The sequence below is a fragment of the Poecilia reticulata genome, chromosome 7, assembly GCF_904066995.2.
Source record: "Poecilia reticulata chromosome 7, P_reticulata-male-v2, whole genome shotgun sequence".
Lineage (NCBI taxonomy): Eukaryota > Metazoa > Chordata > Actinopteri > Cyprinodontiformes > Poeciliidae > Poecilia > Poecilia reticulata.
The window spans coordinates 23,523,211-23,542,749 of NC_088836.1; the positions used below are offsets into that span (position 1 = coordinate 23,523,211).

Genomic DNA, 19,539 nt, shown 5'->3' on the forward strand with positions numbered 1-19,539 from the left:
TTATTTGTTTTTGTTTTTTTTGTTGTATTTTTTGCATGTATGCTTAAGGTTTAAATCTTGGGTAGCGGAATAGCTTGCTTAAAAAAACTGATGGGTTTTGTGATGGGAAAGAAAAGAAAGAGAGTTGACTACTTTCAGACAGTCGAGAGAATGAGGAAGGAGGAGGAAGACGGCAAGGAGACAGAAGGAGAAATCAAATTATTCTTTGTGCTCTACCTGCCACAGAGGCTGTAGGAGAGCATTAATCTCCCCCCTCCCCCACCCCACCCTCAGTCTGCAGGTAACAACACACACACACACACACGCACACACACATACACACACAGTACTGTACCCAGGCTTCACCAAACCACACTTTCTCTTTCGCTCATGTGCGTTCTCACACAAATGTTCCTGCAGACATGCTGCTGTTGCACAGGCAGCAGGAGTGACGGTGGGAGGGTTGAAGTTATTTGGAGTGGGGGAGGGCAGTGAGGAAGAGGAAAATCTGAAAGCACTAAGAGTTCGGCAGACGAGAGATGGAGTTTTTCTACAACCACTAAAACTAAACTCACACAGCGTCTAAAACGTGTTCTTACAGTTTGAACGTTTTGTGACGTTACAACTACGAATTTTAATAAGATTTTATGTTGTAGAACAATACAGAATAGTGCCTATTTGTTAATTAGAAGGAAAAATGCTGAATAAATAAAAATGGATAAATAAGAATCTGAAAAACGTGGAGTGTATTCAACCCATTTGAGCCCATCAGTTGGTGAAACCAATTTTCACTGCAGCTGTAGATTTTCTACTACATTAAAGTTGCAGTATATAACTTTTATAAAAATCTGTTATTTATATGTTTGTTAAAACTGTTACCATGTCATGACAGTATGAAATAAGACAGAAAATCTGTGAAAAGATCGATCTGCTCCACCTCTTCCCATTGCTGAAGAAATGCAGCTCTCCCAGACCAAAACCAACCAATCAGAGCCAGGAGGCGGGACTTAGTGCTGTCAATCATCCTCACGAAAAACAAGTTATCGTTACTGGAAAACCGTTTATCCAAAGTCATCTTTGGCTTTGCTAACTCATCTTAGCATTCATGACAGGCTATGCTAGCTGCAGCTTAGCAGAGAGCAAACAGGAGGGAAAAAAATAGATGAGCAGCACCAAACACAAAAAATTGACAGCGCTTCCACCTGGCTGTGATTGGTTGTTTCTAATTAGCACTGGGAGAAGGAAGAGAAGCTCAGTTGTTTCATGCATTATCTGTCTTCTATCATATCATGAAAACATGGTGACAGTTTGAACAAATGTTTAAAAAATATGTTTCTTATAAAAGTTACTTACTTCAGCTATTACCGGCAGAAATGTTTTCTTGTTCACCTTTGCAAAATAGATCAAGAGTGTCTGAAACTTTGACTGGGCCGTTCTAATGACGATACTCAGCCTCCCAACAGGTTTTCTTCACTTTCCTGTCCCTGTTAAAGAAAAGTTTTCCCACTGCTTGACCTGCCACCAGCATGTTTCACCTTTTGGACGTTATTTAGGGTGTCACCTTTCGGTCACATATGCTATGTTGGCATTACTCGTCGTATTCTGGCTAAAAAGTTCACATTTGGTCTCGTCTTATCAGAGCACCTTTTCCCCATGTTTGCTCTGTCCCCTGCATGAATCGAGGCAAACTGCAAACAGAACCTCTTATGGCTTTCGTTCAACAATGCTCTTCTTCTCTCTTCTTTTATAAAAGCCAGATTTGTGAAGCTCCATGGTCACCATGGGCCTCTTGGCTGCTTCTCGTTTTAAGGCTTTCCTCATCTGTCCTGTGAGTTAAGGCAGCCGACCGTGTCTTGGCAGGTCTGGACTCGTACCATACTGTGTCTATGCTCATATGAAAGATTGAGCAGTTCTGTGTGAGATGTTCAAAGCTTGCGATGTTGGTTTATAACCTAAATCTGCTTTAAATCTCCCTGGAGTTTTATCTTTTTTATCTTTGTTCTTCAGGATGCTGATTGTTCACTAATGTTCTCTAATAAATCTTCAAGGCTCTCAAGGCAATCTTGAATTTTTTAATAAAATGATTGATGTTATTTAATGTGTAAGCAGTTTACCCCCCCAAATCAATTGTATAACTTCGGGTGCATTCACAGCAGCTCTGCTCAGTCTGCTTTAATTAACTGTAGTTTGTTTACCTAGCAAGTCTGGTTCATTTGGGGAGGTTTAAAAAGAAAAGAAAAGAAGCAAACTCTGGTCCTCCTACTAACCTTAGTTTCTGTTTGGTTGAAGTGAACTCTGGCGCAGCTTGAGTCCATATGTGAATGCCAAGTGGACCGGCATTCACATATGCAGGAAGTGAACTATAGCGCAGGGCATTCTGGGTAAATACAACCAAAACAAACCTGTTTGTCTGGCACTAACGGGAGAAATGATTTGTGGTCTTTCGCCAAAGACAAAAGAGAAATCCTACAACCGCTAAACTCTGACGCTACTCAATTTTTTTTTGTTTTTACATTTCGTGAAGAATTAAGTCGCGCTCATGTCTTCTTCAAAGGTTTTCAAATCGATTTCTTCAGTGGTTCTTGGTGCAGTGCCACCACAGGTTAGGGGGGGAACAGGTGAAATGGTTTCAGTGTGAAAGTGAATCATACCAGATGAGAAAGCAACAAATGTCGTAATTTGAAAATCAGGTGTGAAAACATTCTCCCAATTTTTACGACTGATGATCAGCGTATGTAATCTTCTGATTGAAAATATATTTAAATTTTCTTTTTCTGGTTGGATAAGTGGTTACCCTTTGAGGCACGTCGCCAGTGTGAGTTCACATGTCCAGACCGGGGCTGTGCGCCTCTGTTTTGCCAACAGATATTATAAAAGAGTGTCGGGCAGGCGGCTATTTGCATCACTTATCCAGTGCCGTCCTTTCTCTCTCACTCTGTCACTTTACCTCTTCACCTTCCTGTCTTTTGTCAGCTGCAGCCTGCTCTGACCCTGCAGCCTTCTCTGTTTTGTCAGCTTTAATGAAGAGAATAGAAACGGATCCATTCAGGAGTTTGATGCCTCCCAGCATCTCGGTTTCCTCATTTCAGTCAGCGGTGAAGCTGTCAAGCTGTTAAAACAGATCTTTATTTTCTAATTAAATTAAACTTTCTTTTATGAACTGAGTTCTTTTGTGTTCCTCGAAGTGTAGGGGCCTGAATGAGGTGTTTTATGATCAGGGTGGGGATTCCCTAGAGGTTAGTAATGATGTTCAGACAGGAATAATCCTTCCTTTGTTAATGAAGTTCATAGCAGGTTGACTGTGGATCAAGGTGGCGTTAGTTGCTCATGTTTTCCTCGTCTGCCCTCAGTATCTCTCTTGTTTGTTGCATTGTTTCAGACATCCCCCCACGTACGCCGTGACTCACTCTGCTGTGGGAGTTCTGTCGTCTCTCAGCTGTGTTTTCTGTCTCCCCAAAACCATAGTTTTGCTTTTGCAGCTGCCGTTCGTCCATTTTGATTCTGCTTTCTTAAAGTCTGTTAGCTTCGCTCGCCGGTGATCTGCTGCTTGTCGCTTTTTGCAGTGATTTGCGCAACAACGCGCTAAAACGTGTAGTCAGGAACAACCGCCTGATGTGACTGAAGAAAACTCTCTCCACTTGAATATTTGCTGTTTAGCATCCATTATATGAACATGCAATACTTTAGGATTACTCCCCACACATTTTAAAAAGCTTTTGGGTAAAATTATTGAATGTATTCGCAAATTTCCTTTTGTTGAAGGAAGGGATTTTGGGACTTTCTTGCCTTCATTTTGTTCAAACTTGATAATAATCTCCCATTGCACATTCTCGATTGTCAAAACTTTAACATACAGGATATTGGATTTTAATGTAAAAGAACTGAAGATAAGTTGGTACCAAATGATAATATGGGATGTTTAAGGACCATTTTACTACAAAGAAATGATAGAACATTAACGTAGAAATGAAGCAACATGATTTAATGTCTGTAAAGAGTTTAAATCTAATCTCTGTAAACACTGGAAGCTTTTAGTCATCCTCTTCACTTGTGGCAAGATAAACTTGGCTCCTTGTCGAGCCTTTCTTCTTGTAGTTGTTAACTTTTTGTCGCTTTGGCTCTATTGGCAAGCTAAGGTGAGTAGCGGATTTTCTCTTTATTTTTTGTCATAAACGATCAAACAAATGTTTATATCATCCAACTATTACCTTAGTAAACAAAAAGCAGTTTTCAAATTATGATTTTATTTATTAAGGGGAAAAAGCTGCCCAAACAATCCTGGCCAGGTGTGAGAACACACCTGAGAAATAATGAATTGCTTTTTTTTCACTTCCTGTCAGTCAATCATAGAACACTTTGCATGCACAGCATGGGCAATATAAAGTGCTTTGCATAAGATAAAAAAGGTGGCGATGTAAAGTAAAATAAAACGGATCAGACCTGGAGCCTGAACTCAACTTAGGTAGCAGGACAATCATCTAAGCACACAAGCAAATCCACCTCCTAATGGCTAAAAACTTAAAGTTTTGTAGTGGCCTAGTCAAAGTCAAGACTGTGTGGCTGAAATAAAACAACTCTTTGACCAGAATGATGTGAAAGACTCATTGAAAATATCTTTATGGCACAACCTGTTATTAAGTTTAGGGCTCTATTACTTTTTCACATATTAGAACATAAATAAAATTGAAAGCAGCTGTTTGTGTTCACCTCGATTATCTTTGTGTATTTATCAGAAAGTGAAATATGTTTTTACAGCGCTGTATGCTTAGAAAAATAAAATTTGATGCTAAAACAACATTTGAAAGCTAAAATGTTAAATTATAAATGGTTTTAATTGATTTTGAGGAAAGTAAAAACTGTTTTTTCCCCACACTTATGCATAAAACATGCTCTTGAAGTTAATTGGATCAGAAAAACAGGAAATAAATATAAATATGCTTCTAAAATTATACATTGACTCTCAATTAAGTGTAATTTTCATTAAAAATTACCAAATTTAAGTTATAGGTAGGTTAGAAAGTATGAATTTTTAGGGCAAATGGGCAAAAATAAACAACTATTTTGGATCATTTGGAGTATGAGATTTATGAGGCAGTTATTTTATTTTGATAATTTTCTTCAGGTTTAACTTTTAACCTTTGGATTGTGAGGTTTAGCTGGACTCCCAGGATCACTGTTGGGTTTGGATCTTTGAGCTTTAAAAGTGGTGTTGACACATCCATGTTGATCCAGTGATTCTTCTGACCTGGAAAACACACAGGTCACAGCGGAGGTCGTGACTCCGGGGGTCAAGATCAGGCTTGAGAGTCAGGTCAGAGTTCATGGTTCACGGTTCAGAGCCATTAAATAGGCTGGTATATTTGCTGTTGTCTTTTCTTACCATTAAAATCCTCACTTCTGCAACAGACTCTCCTGAAAACAACCAAAAGTGTTAAAAGCAGGTTTTGTGCTTAAATTTTTAATTTAGCATTTAAACACCATTTAGACTTTTTTAATCTTGGCCAGATTTCCAAATAGTTTTTACCTCCTGATGAGTTTTTATGTCGAATTGAATAACAAAAATAATTTTCAGTATATTTTCTATGCACCATTGTATTGGAACTATTTTATTTGGATTTTGTGACTTTTTTGTATGTTTTTTTGTGCACATTGACCTTTTTTGACATGTTTTAAGTGTTTTGGGTGGGAGGGTCTCTTTTTAATCTTGTTAAACACCTTGTTTTGCACAACATTGTGTGAAAAGTCCCTTACAAATAAGTTTGAATGATTCGAGTCTCTAAAAGCAGCTCTGATTAAGACCTTTAGCATTCTCGCTCTGCTTGATGCCTTTATTGAATCTCAACAATGTGATTAAACCTCCAAGCTCGCAGAAGAAGTCAATCTTATCCAGTTAAGTGGCTCTTGTGTCTCTTTTCGTTTTGCACTTAATTCCCACCAAGACCTTTTCCCCTTTCATTTCTTTTTTTACACCTCTGATGTCCTGCTGGGAGTGCTTCTTAGCAATTTTACCTCAAAATACTCCCCTGTTTTCCTTATGTCGTCTAAGGATCTCAAAAAGAGAGAGGTATAGTCTGAAAAGCAGCAGGTTTATATGCAGAATTGCGCTCATACAGAGCCAGTTTATGCAGAAGTTTGTTCAGCCCCATTAGAAAGCAACACCACACCCAAACAGGGACCCGTTTGGATTTTCTGTGACATAAATTTTCCATGCTGATGCTGGAAATTTCCTGAGGACATGGACGGGGGGTTTCTGAAGTCATTCAGCCATCTGAGGAAAACTTGGCACTTAGTAAAGTTTCCTTAACTCTTCTGTTGCGCTTATCCCAGCATGGCACCACATATGTGGAGGGGTGTAAAATCAGCCAGAGGATTTAGTTTCACATGCATTTCGGATTCTTCGTTTTACTGCTGATCCAAACAAGCAGCTCCAACTTGGAACCGCTAAAGTATTCACATCTCTTGAAATTATTCACATTTTCCCACACTCAACCTTTCATGGATTTTATGTGATAGACCAGCACAAAGTGGGAGGAAAGTGATGCATGCTTTTCAGATTTACATATAAACGTCAATCTTCCTATTTTGGTTTATTGGAGAATAAACAGCACTACAAAGACCAAACAAAAAACAGCACATTCTGAATGGAAATGCACACAGGTCAGGGAGAACTTTGTGAAAAGTTTTCAAGCAGAATTGGGTCCTGAAAGCCTGTAGGCAGAAGATTTCCCCTCCGTCGTTCATGGAAATCCCCCACATGGTTTACACCTACTGGGATTTGTAAGCTGCTGCCTTAGCAGCATCATGCTGTGGGAATGTTTCTGTTTGTTTGTTGTGTTGGTCAGAGTTGATGAGGAACTGGACGGCACCGTAATAACAAATTACTGGGCAATAAATTGTTCCAGAAATTATTGTGATAGACGATAATATTGTAGTTTTGATCCAATTTTCGAGTAATATATTGATAATGGCATCACTGATAAAGATACATTTCTGTACTGGAGCTGGAAGATAATCTAAACATCCAAAATAAACAACAACTCAAAACACGAGAAGAAATTGAATATGAACCTGATCAACCATCTCATATTTAAAGGCTGCATCTTTCCGTTTGAATTTAATTGTACGTGATAATTATTTCCCATTAGGCCCAAACTTAACCTAAAACATGCAGTAAATAAATTTGAGAGAATCAAGCTGAGGGACTTCCTTTTACCTCTCCACCCTATCCGCCCACTCAATTTTTAAAATACCATCTTCATGCCCATTCCTATTTTCCTCCTGCTGCCCTCGATTCTGCCATCACCCTCTCCTGTTTCCCCTCTGTGCTCATCTCACCCCCCCACAGCGCTGCTGCATTGTACCAAGCGCAGCCCCCGCTGCACCCTCTGCCACCAGGCCCCCATGCCTGTAGCGTGTAATTGACTTTCTCCCCGTGCTGGAATAAGCGGGCGGCCCGCACCAGGCTGGAGGTGACCCATTTCCCTGGGGCATTCAGCAGCCTCCTAATCAACCATTCTCTGGGGCAGCCTCATTCACTCTGCAATTAGAGCGGCTCCCCCTTTGAGAACTCCATCAATAGGCGAGCGGGCAGGCGGGCTTGATCGGTGCAAGAGCAAAGGCAGAGTTTTTACTCCAGCACTTTGAGTTCTCTATCCTCCCGACTTTGCGCCTCCTCCCTTTGCTTCTCGCCTTCTGGTTTTGTCTAATGAAGAGCAGCAGAGTGGGAGGCAGGTAGATGGGAAGCAAACCAGGGGTTTAGAAAAGAGGCGATCCAGGCAGGTAGACAAAGACAGACAGCCGGTCTGATGGGAGGGACTCCAGGGAACGATTAAAGCAGAAATCTGGAAGAAACTTGTAGAGGAAGGGACGGGGCAACACTTTTGAGAGTGCACAAGTATTCCCTTTTGTCACCATGCCAGAAAATGCTGTGTTTTTTATTCAAGAAGAATATACATAGATGCATGCAAGAGGGATGCAAACAATTTATCAACTTACTTGCAATACTTTTGCGTGGTAACACAAACTAAAAAAAATTCCCAATGTTCCCTCTGTGGCTGCCGTGTTAATATTTTATAAAGACGTCTATGTTTACTTTTCTGTTTATTCAGTCAGCATTTAATACACCTGGCACAAAATAATGTTTTATTTTAATTCAGCATACTATGAAAAATTCAGCCCTTTTCAATGGCAGTCGACCATCTTATCAATTAATCGTTAGTTGATTGATAAAGTCAGTTCATAAATTGATAACTTGCATCCCTAATGCCTAAAGTCTGAGAATTTGTCCCAGAAAGAAAGGTGTGTTTAGGACCTTGTTGCCAAAGAAGACAAACTCAATTACATGGCTTCTTGGGCTCCATGAAGGAGTCACAGACGACGCTGTGTGATGATTAAATAACGGCCTGGCATCTCTCCCCTGTTGCTGGCCTGATTTGCCATGCGGCGGAGGCAGTCCTCTGGTCACAGGATAACCATGTAATCAATGGAATGAGAAAGCTGCGCTGGCTGTGAAGGTTAAGAGGGGTACTGATGCGTTCAGCGCTCTCTGCACCGCACACGTGCATCTAAAACACACTCCAGACGCTCTGGATGCTCCACACCTCCCTCCTCCTTCTTTCACCTGCTCCCTGTTCCTCCTCTCTTTCTTGATCTCTCTCTCTTGCTCTCTCTGATTATCCCTCTGGTTTTTTTCTCCCCCTATGCTTCTGCTTTCCTGTCTTTCCTCCCTCCTACCTTTCCCCAGTGTCGGCTGCTGTCGCCGTGGCGAAGCAAGTGACCAATCAGCAGTCACTTTCTCACTCTGGCTTCTCCCTCCCTCGCTGATATCTTCCACTCCTTCCCTCTCCTCCTCTTTTTTTCATCCCATCTGCACAACCTTTATCAGCTCACTTCCTGGAGACGAAGTGTGATGCATTATGGGAGAGAGACGCCTGTCTGACGGGGTTAGTTGTGCTTATCATCAGAGACACTGCTAATCCGGTGTGTGTGTGGACTGAACTGATGAACTCATGAATGCATGGGTCCACACACACCAAACATAACCTCACATTCTCCACTCAGCAAGCAGCAGGAAGAGGAGGAGGATGCTGACGAGACATGTTTATGTTCATCAGTTGCTGCCAGGAGAATATAATTTGCATGATATAAGCATATTTCCCCCCTTCTGTTTTTGCTGCTGCTTCACAGTCGTGCCTCTTTCTACATGACAACTGTCTTTCTTCCCTTCACAATTAGCAGTGTAACCCCGTCTAAAAAGGCTATAAGTGACCTTATAATCCCAGACTCTGCTGTAATGTGTGTTGCTGTTTTGTCTTCCCCTCAGGTGCTGATATGTGCACACGATGAGCGGACTGGGGGACAACTCCATGGAGCCTCTGAGCTCGGAAAACCGCAAACGCAAACTGTCCACTTGCGACACGCCCGGTTTGGGGTGAGTTCGTGGCGTCGGCACATGAGGAGGGGGGAACTGAAAGAAAGTGGGCTAGTGGGTCAGTCAGCGGTTGCTGGAGCCTGCTGGACCCAGACGTGAACAGAGTGAAGTCTGCTGTGATGGGAAGAAAACCCAACCAATGGGAAGACTTTGAGCTTCGAGCTGAGAAAATGTGGCTGGACTGAAAGATTTCTGATGGTTTTTAAAGTGAGATGTTTCCAAAACACAAGATCTCATATTTTGGTTTTTATTAATCAGTGTTTTGTTTTTTGTTTTTTTTCGTTAGCTGTATCACACATTATTTCTTATTTTTAGATTGCTTAATTATGTAAAGTATGCATTATATTGTATAAAAAGACAACAGGGATTACCAACATTATGTTTATTTCTTCTTTTATTAGCCAAGAACAATTGAGGAATTATTGTTTGATTTCTTCAAATTCAGATCTTTGGTTTTCTATTATCTTTTTAGTCTCACAAACATAAAAAATAATACATTCATTTGTTTCTTTTGTGCATCTTCTCTGTCCTCTCAAAGCCCCAGAAGGTCATGGAAGATACAGAGTCTGGTTCTGGTTCTGCTGGACGTTTCTTCCTGTTAAAGGGAAGTTTTGCTTGTTCACTGTCGCTACATGCATGCTTGGTACAATGAATGGATGTAAAGTCAATGACACAATGTAGCTCATCCAGAAGGAATAAATGCAGCTAATTAGTGCCTTAATGCAATGTTTCCTTAGATACAAACTTTTTAAATTACTTTGAATAAGTGGCTTTCTGTTCTGCTTGATAACTAGGATCAATTGGAACGTGCATTACATAACAAAGAGCCACAAAAAGACATTTGTTGTGAATTGGCACTAAATAGATAAACTGAATTAAAACTAATTGTCTTTCTGTTGGGACGATGTCATGACACTAATTTTAGTTTCCTCAGCAACAGAGGGGAGGTGTCTTCCAAAATCCAGAGTTGCAAGGTGTAATCTGGTTTATTTGCTGCTTTCTGAGTAATGGCTTCTTTCTCTCCGACCGGCCCTTCAGTCCGTGTTGGTACAGAACTCATCTCCTGTAGATAACGACACAACCTCAGCCAGTTTCCTAACAAGGTCTTCTTCCTCTTCTTTGGGGTTGACATGCACATTTTGAAGCAGGAAGAAGTGATCTTTAAAACACAGAGCCCCTCTCCTCGTGTTTATACTGAAGTATTATTGTTTTAACAGATAGGACTTGGCTTCTGCAGGCATCTGGAATTTCAACCTGGAGGTGACCCAGATTTGTGGAGATCCTCAAACGACTTCCCTTTTTTGTGATTTCATTTGATTTTCTCCATGATGAGACAAAAAATAGGAAGAGTGTTTCAGGTGTCTCCTTGAAATCTCCCCACAGGTGTGCTGCCAATTAACTCAAATGTTGTTACATAAGCCATCAGAAGCATAACGTCTATAATAACTTTGGCTTAAATAACGAAAATCTGATGTAATGTCAGACTTGGAGGGAAACATTATTTATACGTGGTATTAAATCCTAAAAATTCCTACGGCTTATAAAATCATCTGTAATTGAGAGCATCTGGTTAGGTTTGTTTTTGTAAATATTTTTGAGAGTTAAATTTACGAAATTGAGGCTCCTAACGAACATCAAACTCAGACTGACGTATTTTGACAAAAATGTTTCCAAATACAAAATGTTAGAATTTCATAATTTATTTCTGCTTCTATAACTTCTTCTCTGATTCATTCATTACATTTTTAGAAATATGTTTTGATCGCTGAAGAATGAAGAAATTCTGATTTGCTTTTGTCGAGATCATTCTTCAAAGAGCCATTCAGGTTCAATGGCGCCATTTAATTTCATTTCCTACTTTTAACATGTTTACCTGTGTTGTTCACACATCATGCCTCAAAAACAGAACAGAAACCTAAAGTTGCTAAAGGAGAAGCTGGTTAGCGCTAACCTCTTCTCGTTTTGTGGATGCTATAAAAAATTTAAATAATCACATCGACGCCATCTCCCGTCTATAACTTGAAGCTTTTTTTCAAAATAGGATAAATTTACCGACTTTTTGCATTCTGCTCTCCTTGGAAGCAATCAGCTAAAGCTTTCAGAGTTATGAGGTGCACTGAAAATTACAGAAAAATGTAGCAATGGCTTAGTTTGGCTCCAATCTCTGTGACTCGTCTCCTGCAGGTGTGAGAGGAAGCGTCGGGAGCAGGAGAGCAAGTACATCGAGGAGCTGGCCGAGCTGATCTCGGCCAACCTCAGCGACATTGACAGCTTCAACGTCAAACCGGACAAATGTGCCATCCTCAAAGAGACGGTGCGCCAGATCCGCCAAATCAAGGAGCAAGGTGAGCAGACGTCCACGTCTGGAATCCCAAAGGCCGCACAAACACACACTCCTCTGAGCCCAGGTGCAAGGACAAGTCAGTCATTCATCTCCCACAAATTTCACAGCTTTGACTGTTTTGGGTGGCGTTTGTGCGCGTGTATGATGATGAACAGCTGTGTGCGGGCCTCGCCAGGGTCTGCCTAATTGGATGTTTGCAGGTAGACACATGGCTCTCCGTTCTTCAGATCGGCCAGGTAATCAGCTCTGCTGCAGCTGCTGTTCTCTCAGCTTCTGATCTGGTACGTTTCTGCCATTTCCTGCAGCAGCCACATGGAAAAGCTGCCAGCTGCGACGTTTGCTTTGCAGATGCTCCATTAGGGAACAGATCAACACCACACACGCCTCTTTTCACATTACAGCCGCAAAGTTCAACGTAGTTTGAGTTTTATGTGACCAGAAAAATGGTGGAAAGAAAATTATGCAATTATTTTAAATGATTAAACGATTATTGAAATAATTGTCAACTATTTTAGTAATCCATTAATCATTAATTAAACAAAAGAACTGTATAAAAAAGACATAAATGTTGCATTAAGATAAAAACACCTTTGTCTGTAAATATGTTTGAGGTAAAACTCCACAAGTTGTATAATTTTAACTTCACTTGGTTCAGATTTATAAAATGTTTTTTGCATTTTAGGCAATAAAATGCTTGAATTCTTATTCAAAACGTTTGATTGATTATTTATTTGCATGTTTAACATACTTCTAATACTATATGTAAAAGAAATACCTAAGTGATTAAATGACAAATCTGTAGATTGTGCAGTTTTCTTATCCAATTAATCATCAGAATAGTCGAAGGATTCATTGATTACTAAAATAATCGTTAGTTGCAGCCCTAAAAATAAGACCCCCTCTACTGATACCCCTAAATTTACAGCTCTGGTGGAAGAATCTGCAAGCCAAACACCTTTCAGTCATCTACTCCACAAACCTTTATTAAACTTTTAAACAAAACCTGTTTGAACTCTGCAAGCATGTGATAGAAGATGCTCTGATATCACATGTTCATATCTGATATTTCTAGTTAAAGTGTGACCCTGAACTCACCGTCCAGTGCTATAGGAATGTTTTTCTTCTGAGTTGATGGGTGTATGGATGGAGGTAAATGTAAGGCGAGGGAAACGTGCAAGAGGCAGCAAGCAGCTTGAGATTGCTGCAAAGGTTCACTTTCCACCACAACATGGACCCTAAACATACAATCAGAGCTGCAATTAAAAGGTTTAGAAAGTCAGTCACAGTGTCTTGGAATGTCAGTCGCTCTTCGTCCACTCAGACTTGCTCTATTTCGTAAAGAAAAATGAGTAAAAGCTTCAGTTTCTGGATGCAGAAAAAGCAATAAAGGGTCTCTAAAGTGGGGCTGACTACACTTTTAAGATTTTTTTGTTGCAAAAACACAACTCTGCCTTAGTGTCTCTCATCAAATACCATCAGAAAATACACCTAAATATCTTTTTACAGTGTGACAAAATGTGCAAAAGTCCCAGGAGAGTGAATATTTTTACGTGGCTCTGGATTGGAGCACGTGTGACATTTCCTTTCCACTCAGGCTGAACTAGACAGCTCTGCTGATTTCTCGTTTCTACTGGGGCTCAGTCAGTCAGCGTCTTCAGCCTCAACAGGAAGGGGAAGAGGCAACGGCCGGCCCTGACTGGCTGCTGACAGGTTGCCATAGTTACAGGAAGTGATGACAGACACGACACGGGCGTTGAGGCTTGTCTGGCCGCTCGATACCTGTTCGTTTCCCCTCCGCGTGCGCTCTCGGCTGCTCAGTCTTTCTGTTTCTCTGAACTCCATCGGTTCTTCTCTGGTTTCCTGAAATCATGTCTCGTCTGTTTAGCTGCACGACGAGGCTGGCTCAGAGCATTTATCTCCCATGTTTCTTGTTGTTTTTTCCCTCCTCTCTCTGCTCATCTTACTGAACTTCACAATGCCTAGTTGTTTGTGGTAGTGTCCTCTTTTTTACCCCCTTTGTGTGGATTTCTGTGCCTCTTGGGAGCTAATCAGACAGAATAATTCCTGTAGTCAAGCAGCCGCTGCCTCGCTCTCACTCCAAAAGCCCACATTTACACAACAACCCAACCACTATTAGTTTTTCCCAGCATCGCCCCGGACCTCTCTTTCTTCCTTCCTTTTTTTTGTCTTTATATGTCCCCCCTGGATGCCCCTGCCTCCCTCCCTCTCTTGGTCCCAGCTCCATTAATTCAGGTGCCTCAGCTCCTGCCCCTGCACCATTACAGCTTCTTCCACAGCTCCTCTGGCTCTCTCCCACTCCCTCTCTCTCAGACAATCCCTCACAGTCTGACACTGAATATAAAGCATGAGGACAGCAGCTACCTGCTCCACATGCTCCTCTGACGGGCTCCCTGCAGAAACCTGCCTCTGTCCGTCTCCCTCCTCACCTGTAGTTTTAACCCCCACCTGCTTCCCCCTCCTCCCTGCCTTTAAAAAAAAAAAGAGAGATTGGAAACTGTGGAAGCACTGCCCCCTGCTGGTCTGTCTAGATAGTAAAATGCTAAAGTTTTGGCTTTTTCAGGGTTTTTCTTTTTCTGTTTTTAAAGACATTCCTCTGCTTTCTTTCCCACAGGAAAAGCTTCTTCCAACGATGACGATGTCCAGAAATCAGACGTGTCGTCAACCGGTCAGGGGGTCATCGACAAGGACCACCTTGGGCCGCTTCTACTGCAGGCAAGTCCAGATTTGATCGAATGTGCTGCTGTTTTTATCTGTTGGTGATGATGATGGCTGATCTTCTGTCTCTACGGCAGCAGACTTGGGTTGGGCATTTATCATATTGTTCATCATTTATCGTGATTCATTTCTTATTGTGATAGGAGTTTTGATTCATCATTTTCACTACCGATTCTAACTAATGATGTTTAATCCCCCCGAAAAACTGTCTGAGATTGTTAGTTCTAATATCTTCTGCACAGTTTGTTCTTTTTGAGTATCAATAAATTTGGAAATATGATTAAATGTAGTTACTGTTATTTTACTGGTGTCTCAAAGAAGCACATTACAAATGGAAATGTTTTTTCCATGCATTTCCATTTATACAGTTAACTAGAAACGATGTTATAAATATTTCTTATCGTCACTTTTATAATTGTCACAATAAAAATCCTAGGCTCTGGACGGCTTTCTGTTTGTGGTGAACCGGGAGGGCAGCATCGTGTTCGTATCCGACAACGTCACCCAGTACCTGCAGTACAAGCAGGAGGAGCTCATCAACACCAGCGTGTACAACATCCTGCATGAGGAGGACCGCGAGGACTTTCACAAGAACCTGCCCAGGACCAACAGTGAGCAAACACACACACAATATGTGAATATGGGACAATTCAATTCTGAATGCTTTGAAAATGTGTGTGGTGTACCACAGGGGTGTGTGTTCAGATCTTTTTGTTTTTTCAGAATTTATAGCAACTTTAACATATAAAAAATCTAAATTAATAGTTTCTGGGTAAAGTAAAGCAAAACCTCAGACAAAAATTGAAGATTTTTATACACTAAGTACCTAAAATGTAATTCCTGAGTGTATCAATAAATATCTAAATTTGCTGGAAAATTTTAAAAATGTTATATTGAGAAAAAAAATAATATGTTCCTTACATACTTTTCTTTGGTGTAGCCATATTCAAGTTATTTTGTAGAGGTTTGGGTGAACACTTACTATTGCAAAAAGAGCAGGAAAAATTATACATAGTCAAATTTGAGAATGTCAAACAAAATCTAATCTGGGTTTGGATGAAATTGTGGAACATTTTAAAGAAATTCTAGAATTGACTCAGATTAAAATGATTAGTGGAGATAATCTGGGTGTTTGAAATGGGATTAAATCAGTGTGAGTGACCTACTCAGTTCTACAGACATAAATATATTAAATACTGGTGGCTGATTTGTTGTTTTATTTCACCTTCAATAAGTCAAACGCTTCACCGCTTACATTTTATTCTCACTCAGAAGTTAAAACCAGACGATAAAACTTTGTGAGTAAATTACATGAAAATTCACGCTTCTCAGCTCCTCTTTCTAATGAGGAGCTCCTGGGAAGAGCTGCTCATACACACATACACCCCTGACAAAACATGCACTCGCTACACGGATGCTCCCACCTACTCTTTGCTAATCAGGCAGAGCGTAGCGCAGCCGTCTGTCAAACTCAGTGGTCCAGACAGCGTAAAACAGGCCGGGCTCTATTCAGATCCCACTGCTGCCACATAAGGGCTGAATAACGCACCTCCTCGCTCCCCTCTGCTTAATTCAGCATGTGTTTCGCCGTGATTTGCTCCTTAATATTGTACTTGAGTAAATTCACTTATTTACACCCCCTCATTATTCTCTGTATTGATGTGTAAATGACAGTGATGCATTTTTTAGGGGAGCAGCATGAGCGTGTAAGCCCATAAGTATGTGCACTATTTATAATGGCGATTAATTATGGATGTGTGTGTGCTCGGCTGAACCCGCTTCTCGATTAGCTCTGCAGTAACGTTCTCGAGCAGAAGTCGGCTCATCAACTCGGCCGCCTGCTTCCCTGTGCGCCCCGTCATTCATTCTCTCGCTTTTCCCCCTCTAACCATCCGTCTTTATGCACTTTTCCTCTCGCCGTCCCTGGTGCCTTCCTCAGCTCGCTCCTTCTCAGCCTCATCCATACTTAATATGGCTGCTTACTAAGATGAATATTGTGGCTATCCGTTTCTCAGGCTGCCTCCCTCTCTGCCGCTCCCACCCTCTCTCTCTCTTTCTCCCTGTGTCTGCATTATCTTTTTGGCCCATGAATGAAATGCCTTCTCTGTGCACATTCCTGTGGGATGAACACATAGCACAGCGGTTACAGTTATACACACACCCACACACACAAACTAAAACACAGATTGACGGTGAGACATAGTTAGATGTTGTGTTTTCGCAGTTCGATAGGTTTGTGCTCCATTACTGCTTGCTTTTTTTTTTGTCAACATTACACGTTTCAGATCAGTAAACCTATTTTATTACACTGCAAAAACACAAAATCTGAGAGTATTTTCTTTCCAGTTTCTAGTGCAGATATATTAGTGTACTTGAAATAAGATAAAACTAACGTACAAGAAGCTTTTAAGCAAAATTCCTTGATTAATTCCTTAATATTGATGAAAAAACTACTAGTTCCAGTGGCAGATTATTTCACTTACATACATTTTTCCCACATTATACTATGCACATTATAAAAAATTTTTTTTTATCCATATCAGTGAATATTGAACTCCTGTATATTGCTGAAAGGTCACTTGTAAGTAATTGTGTCTTATTTCAAGTACACAAAGATATTTCCACTAGAAACTATACAAAAAATACTCTGTGATATATTATTGTTTTTGCTGTTTACGGTCCACCACAGACATTTGGAAAGGACCTGGAGTTCTTGTTGGGGAAGAGTCCAGTTGGAAATGCTTTTGTGTTCACTACAAAGCTGAGTAATCGACTCTGGCTTTGACTAATTTATGACAACAGCCTGCTGTTTTGTCAACTCTGACACAAGGCACACTTACTGTCTTTCTGATCGCTCGCTCCCATGAACTACCCTCTACACCTGCCAAACGGAAACCTTTTGCCAGCTGATTTAGTCTGCAGACAAAATAAATAAATAAATCACATTTTGTATGTTTTTATACTTCCATTTGCTTCTAAAAACAGCCAAAGCTCTTAAAAGAAAAACTATCCAGTCATTTTTTTGCTAATAGTGCGTTTTGGTGCTGGAAAATGAGCCGCTTCAAAATCCTCCAGATTATTAAATCACATTCAACAGGCTCTGTGCTGTTACCTAGTAACCTCAGCCAAGCCCAGCCCGTCACCTAGCAACCCAAGTGGAACTCCAGCAGGTTTGACGATCTGGTTTTACTGCCTGTATGCTCTGAATAATGGCGGCTGGAAAAGAAAAATGTTTTGTTGTTGACTCACCATCCATATTTGTCAAATCTCCCGTTTTGGCCGGGAAACTGCCGTTGTTCACTCACCGCCGCCGTGCTCCCATATTAGTGTTTTCCTGTAAATATCCCGTATTATAACCGTCCGGGTTAGGTTTGCTCAACCGTCAAAAACACGTCCAACGCTTCAAGTTCGACGAGTGTGCGCTTGACATTTTATTCTCGACGCCATTAGACGCGTCAAAATCGCTGTAGGCTGACGGTAAGAGCAAACTCCTTGGCATACGTGTCCTTCAAACTCTTCCACCGTCTCCTGATTATATCGTCTAAATAAATACAACGTTTATTTAACGTGACTCAACGTTCTTCCTGGATAGCTCAAAAGCGGGGAAATATTTTCAAATGGTATAAAGTATAACTAACTTGACTGTCAAACTTCCTTGCTGATCCTCTTCCAAGCAAGATCCTTTCTATTCCCGTCTCTGTAGTCATAATTTGATTTGTCGGAGATTATAGGACGACAGCAAACAGCGACAATTAGTTTATCCTCCATAGTTGTTGTTGTTTAATGCACCACTACGCCACATAGCGGAGTCTCTCTGATTGGTCGACGCTCCGTGTCGAGCGGTGAAAGTTCAGATTTTCCAACTCCAGCGTTGGACGCTTTGGTTGCATCAAAGACTTGAAACACTAGAAATGCTTCAAATTCGCTCCGCTTGACGCTCGAAACGAGTTTGGTGTGAACGCACCATGACGTTGAGTTGGAGGCGTGGCCTGCAGCAGCTTATTTGGATTTAAAGTAACAAGAGGCTCCAAAACAACTCATTCTGACTGAACTGACCAGATTTAAATCTCAATATCTAAGAATGATTTTTGTGCAAAAAATTGTAGTGAACTTGTTTTGTAAAAGACCTAACCTAACCTGTTCATGAAAGCACCTTTTAGTCACTGTTAGAGGACATTTTGCTGTCGCTCTCTAAAGTTTGCCTCCTTTTCCTTCTCTCTGTGAAGGTGACCCCATCCAAAAGCATCTGTGTGCATGTGGTTGTGTGCTGTGATGAGTAGTCAGGACCTAAATGAGGATAGATGGTTGCATGTCCCCGGCCTCGGCCGGCTGCAGAGCCACCGAGAGAGAGAAATATTGGAAATCGACTCCTTGGCTACATTAATCCCATGGTCCATTTAGCCAGTGGGAGAGGCTTTAGCTTCTCAGTTTTAGAGACACAGTGCTTGTTTGTGGTGGTGTTTGTTTGTTTTGCTTTGTTTGTACAATTGGATGTGAGCCATTGGTGATATTTAATTAAATTAAAGGGTTTACAGCTCCTGTGGTTTTCAGTCCCAGAAGCTTTGGGTTTATTCCTCTTAAGTAACCATTTCTTGGTTTGCTTTGTATTTTTAGTAAATGGCGTGTCGTGGGGGAATGAGGCGACTCGACAGAAGAGTCACACCTTCACTTGCCGGATGCTGGTCAAATTTGGCCACGCCCACGGCCCAATGGAGGAGGGGCCAGGAGGACCGCGCTACGAGACAATGCAGTGTTTTGCTCTCACGCAGCCCAAGGCCATGATCGAAGAGGGAGAAGGTAGGTGGAGGGACCAGCGATGCCCAGAAAGGGGCGACTAGATCCAGAAATGTGTTCCTGCATGTGTGTGACATTGTCTTTCCTTTTAACAACTCCCACAACACATTACAATACTCTACAACACATTTAGTTGGAAACCTCACATTGAATATATTTGGAATAAAGTTGCAAAATCTACTGGATTATTGTTTAAAATAAAATATTTAATTAAAGGTTTACAAATAATGTACTCCTTGGTTATGCCCTCATATTG

General features: G+C 41.0%; 1 protein-coding gene and 1 long non-coding RNA gene across 3 annotated transcripts in view; one reads left to right on the forward strand and one right to left on the reverse strand.

Moving 5' to 3' along the window:
- The window catches only part of LOC103467612 (nuclear receptor coactivator 3-like), a 68,189-nt gene that overhangs the window by 33,986 nt on the left and 14,664 nt on the right, over positions 1-19,539 (forward strand). For both annotated transcript variants that reach the window (XM_008414159.3, XM_008414160.3), the window contains exons 3-7: positions 9,302-9,409; positions 11,594-11,754; positions 14,386-14,486; positions 14,926-15,100; positions 19,104-19,286. In XM_008414159.3, the coding sequence (XP_008412381.2) occupies positions 9,321-9,409; positions 11,594-11,754; positions 14,386-14,486; positions 14,926-15,100; positions 19,104-19,286 (709 nt within the window). In that variant the 5' untranslated portion in view covers positions 9,302-9,320. The remainder of the gene's footprint in view (positions 1-9,301; positions 9,410-11,593; positions 11,755-14,385; positions 14,487-14,925; positions 15,101-19,103; positions 19,287-19,539) is intronic.
- On the reverse strand, positions 16,124-17,829 carry LOC145552264 (uncharacterized). The gene is made up of 3 exons (XR_014088251.1): positions 17,739-17,829; positions 17,330-17,405; positions 16,124-16,605 (listed from the first exon to the last, which is right to left on the reverse strand). It is a non-coding gene; the product is annotated as an uncharacterized LOC145552264 (long non-coding RNA).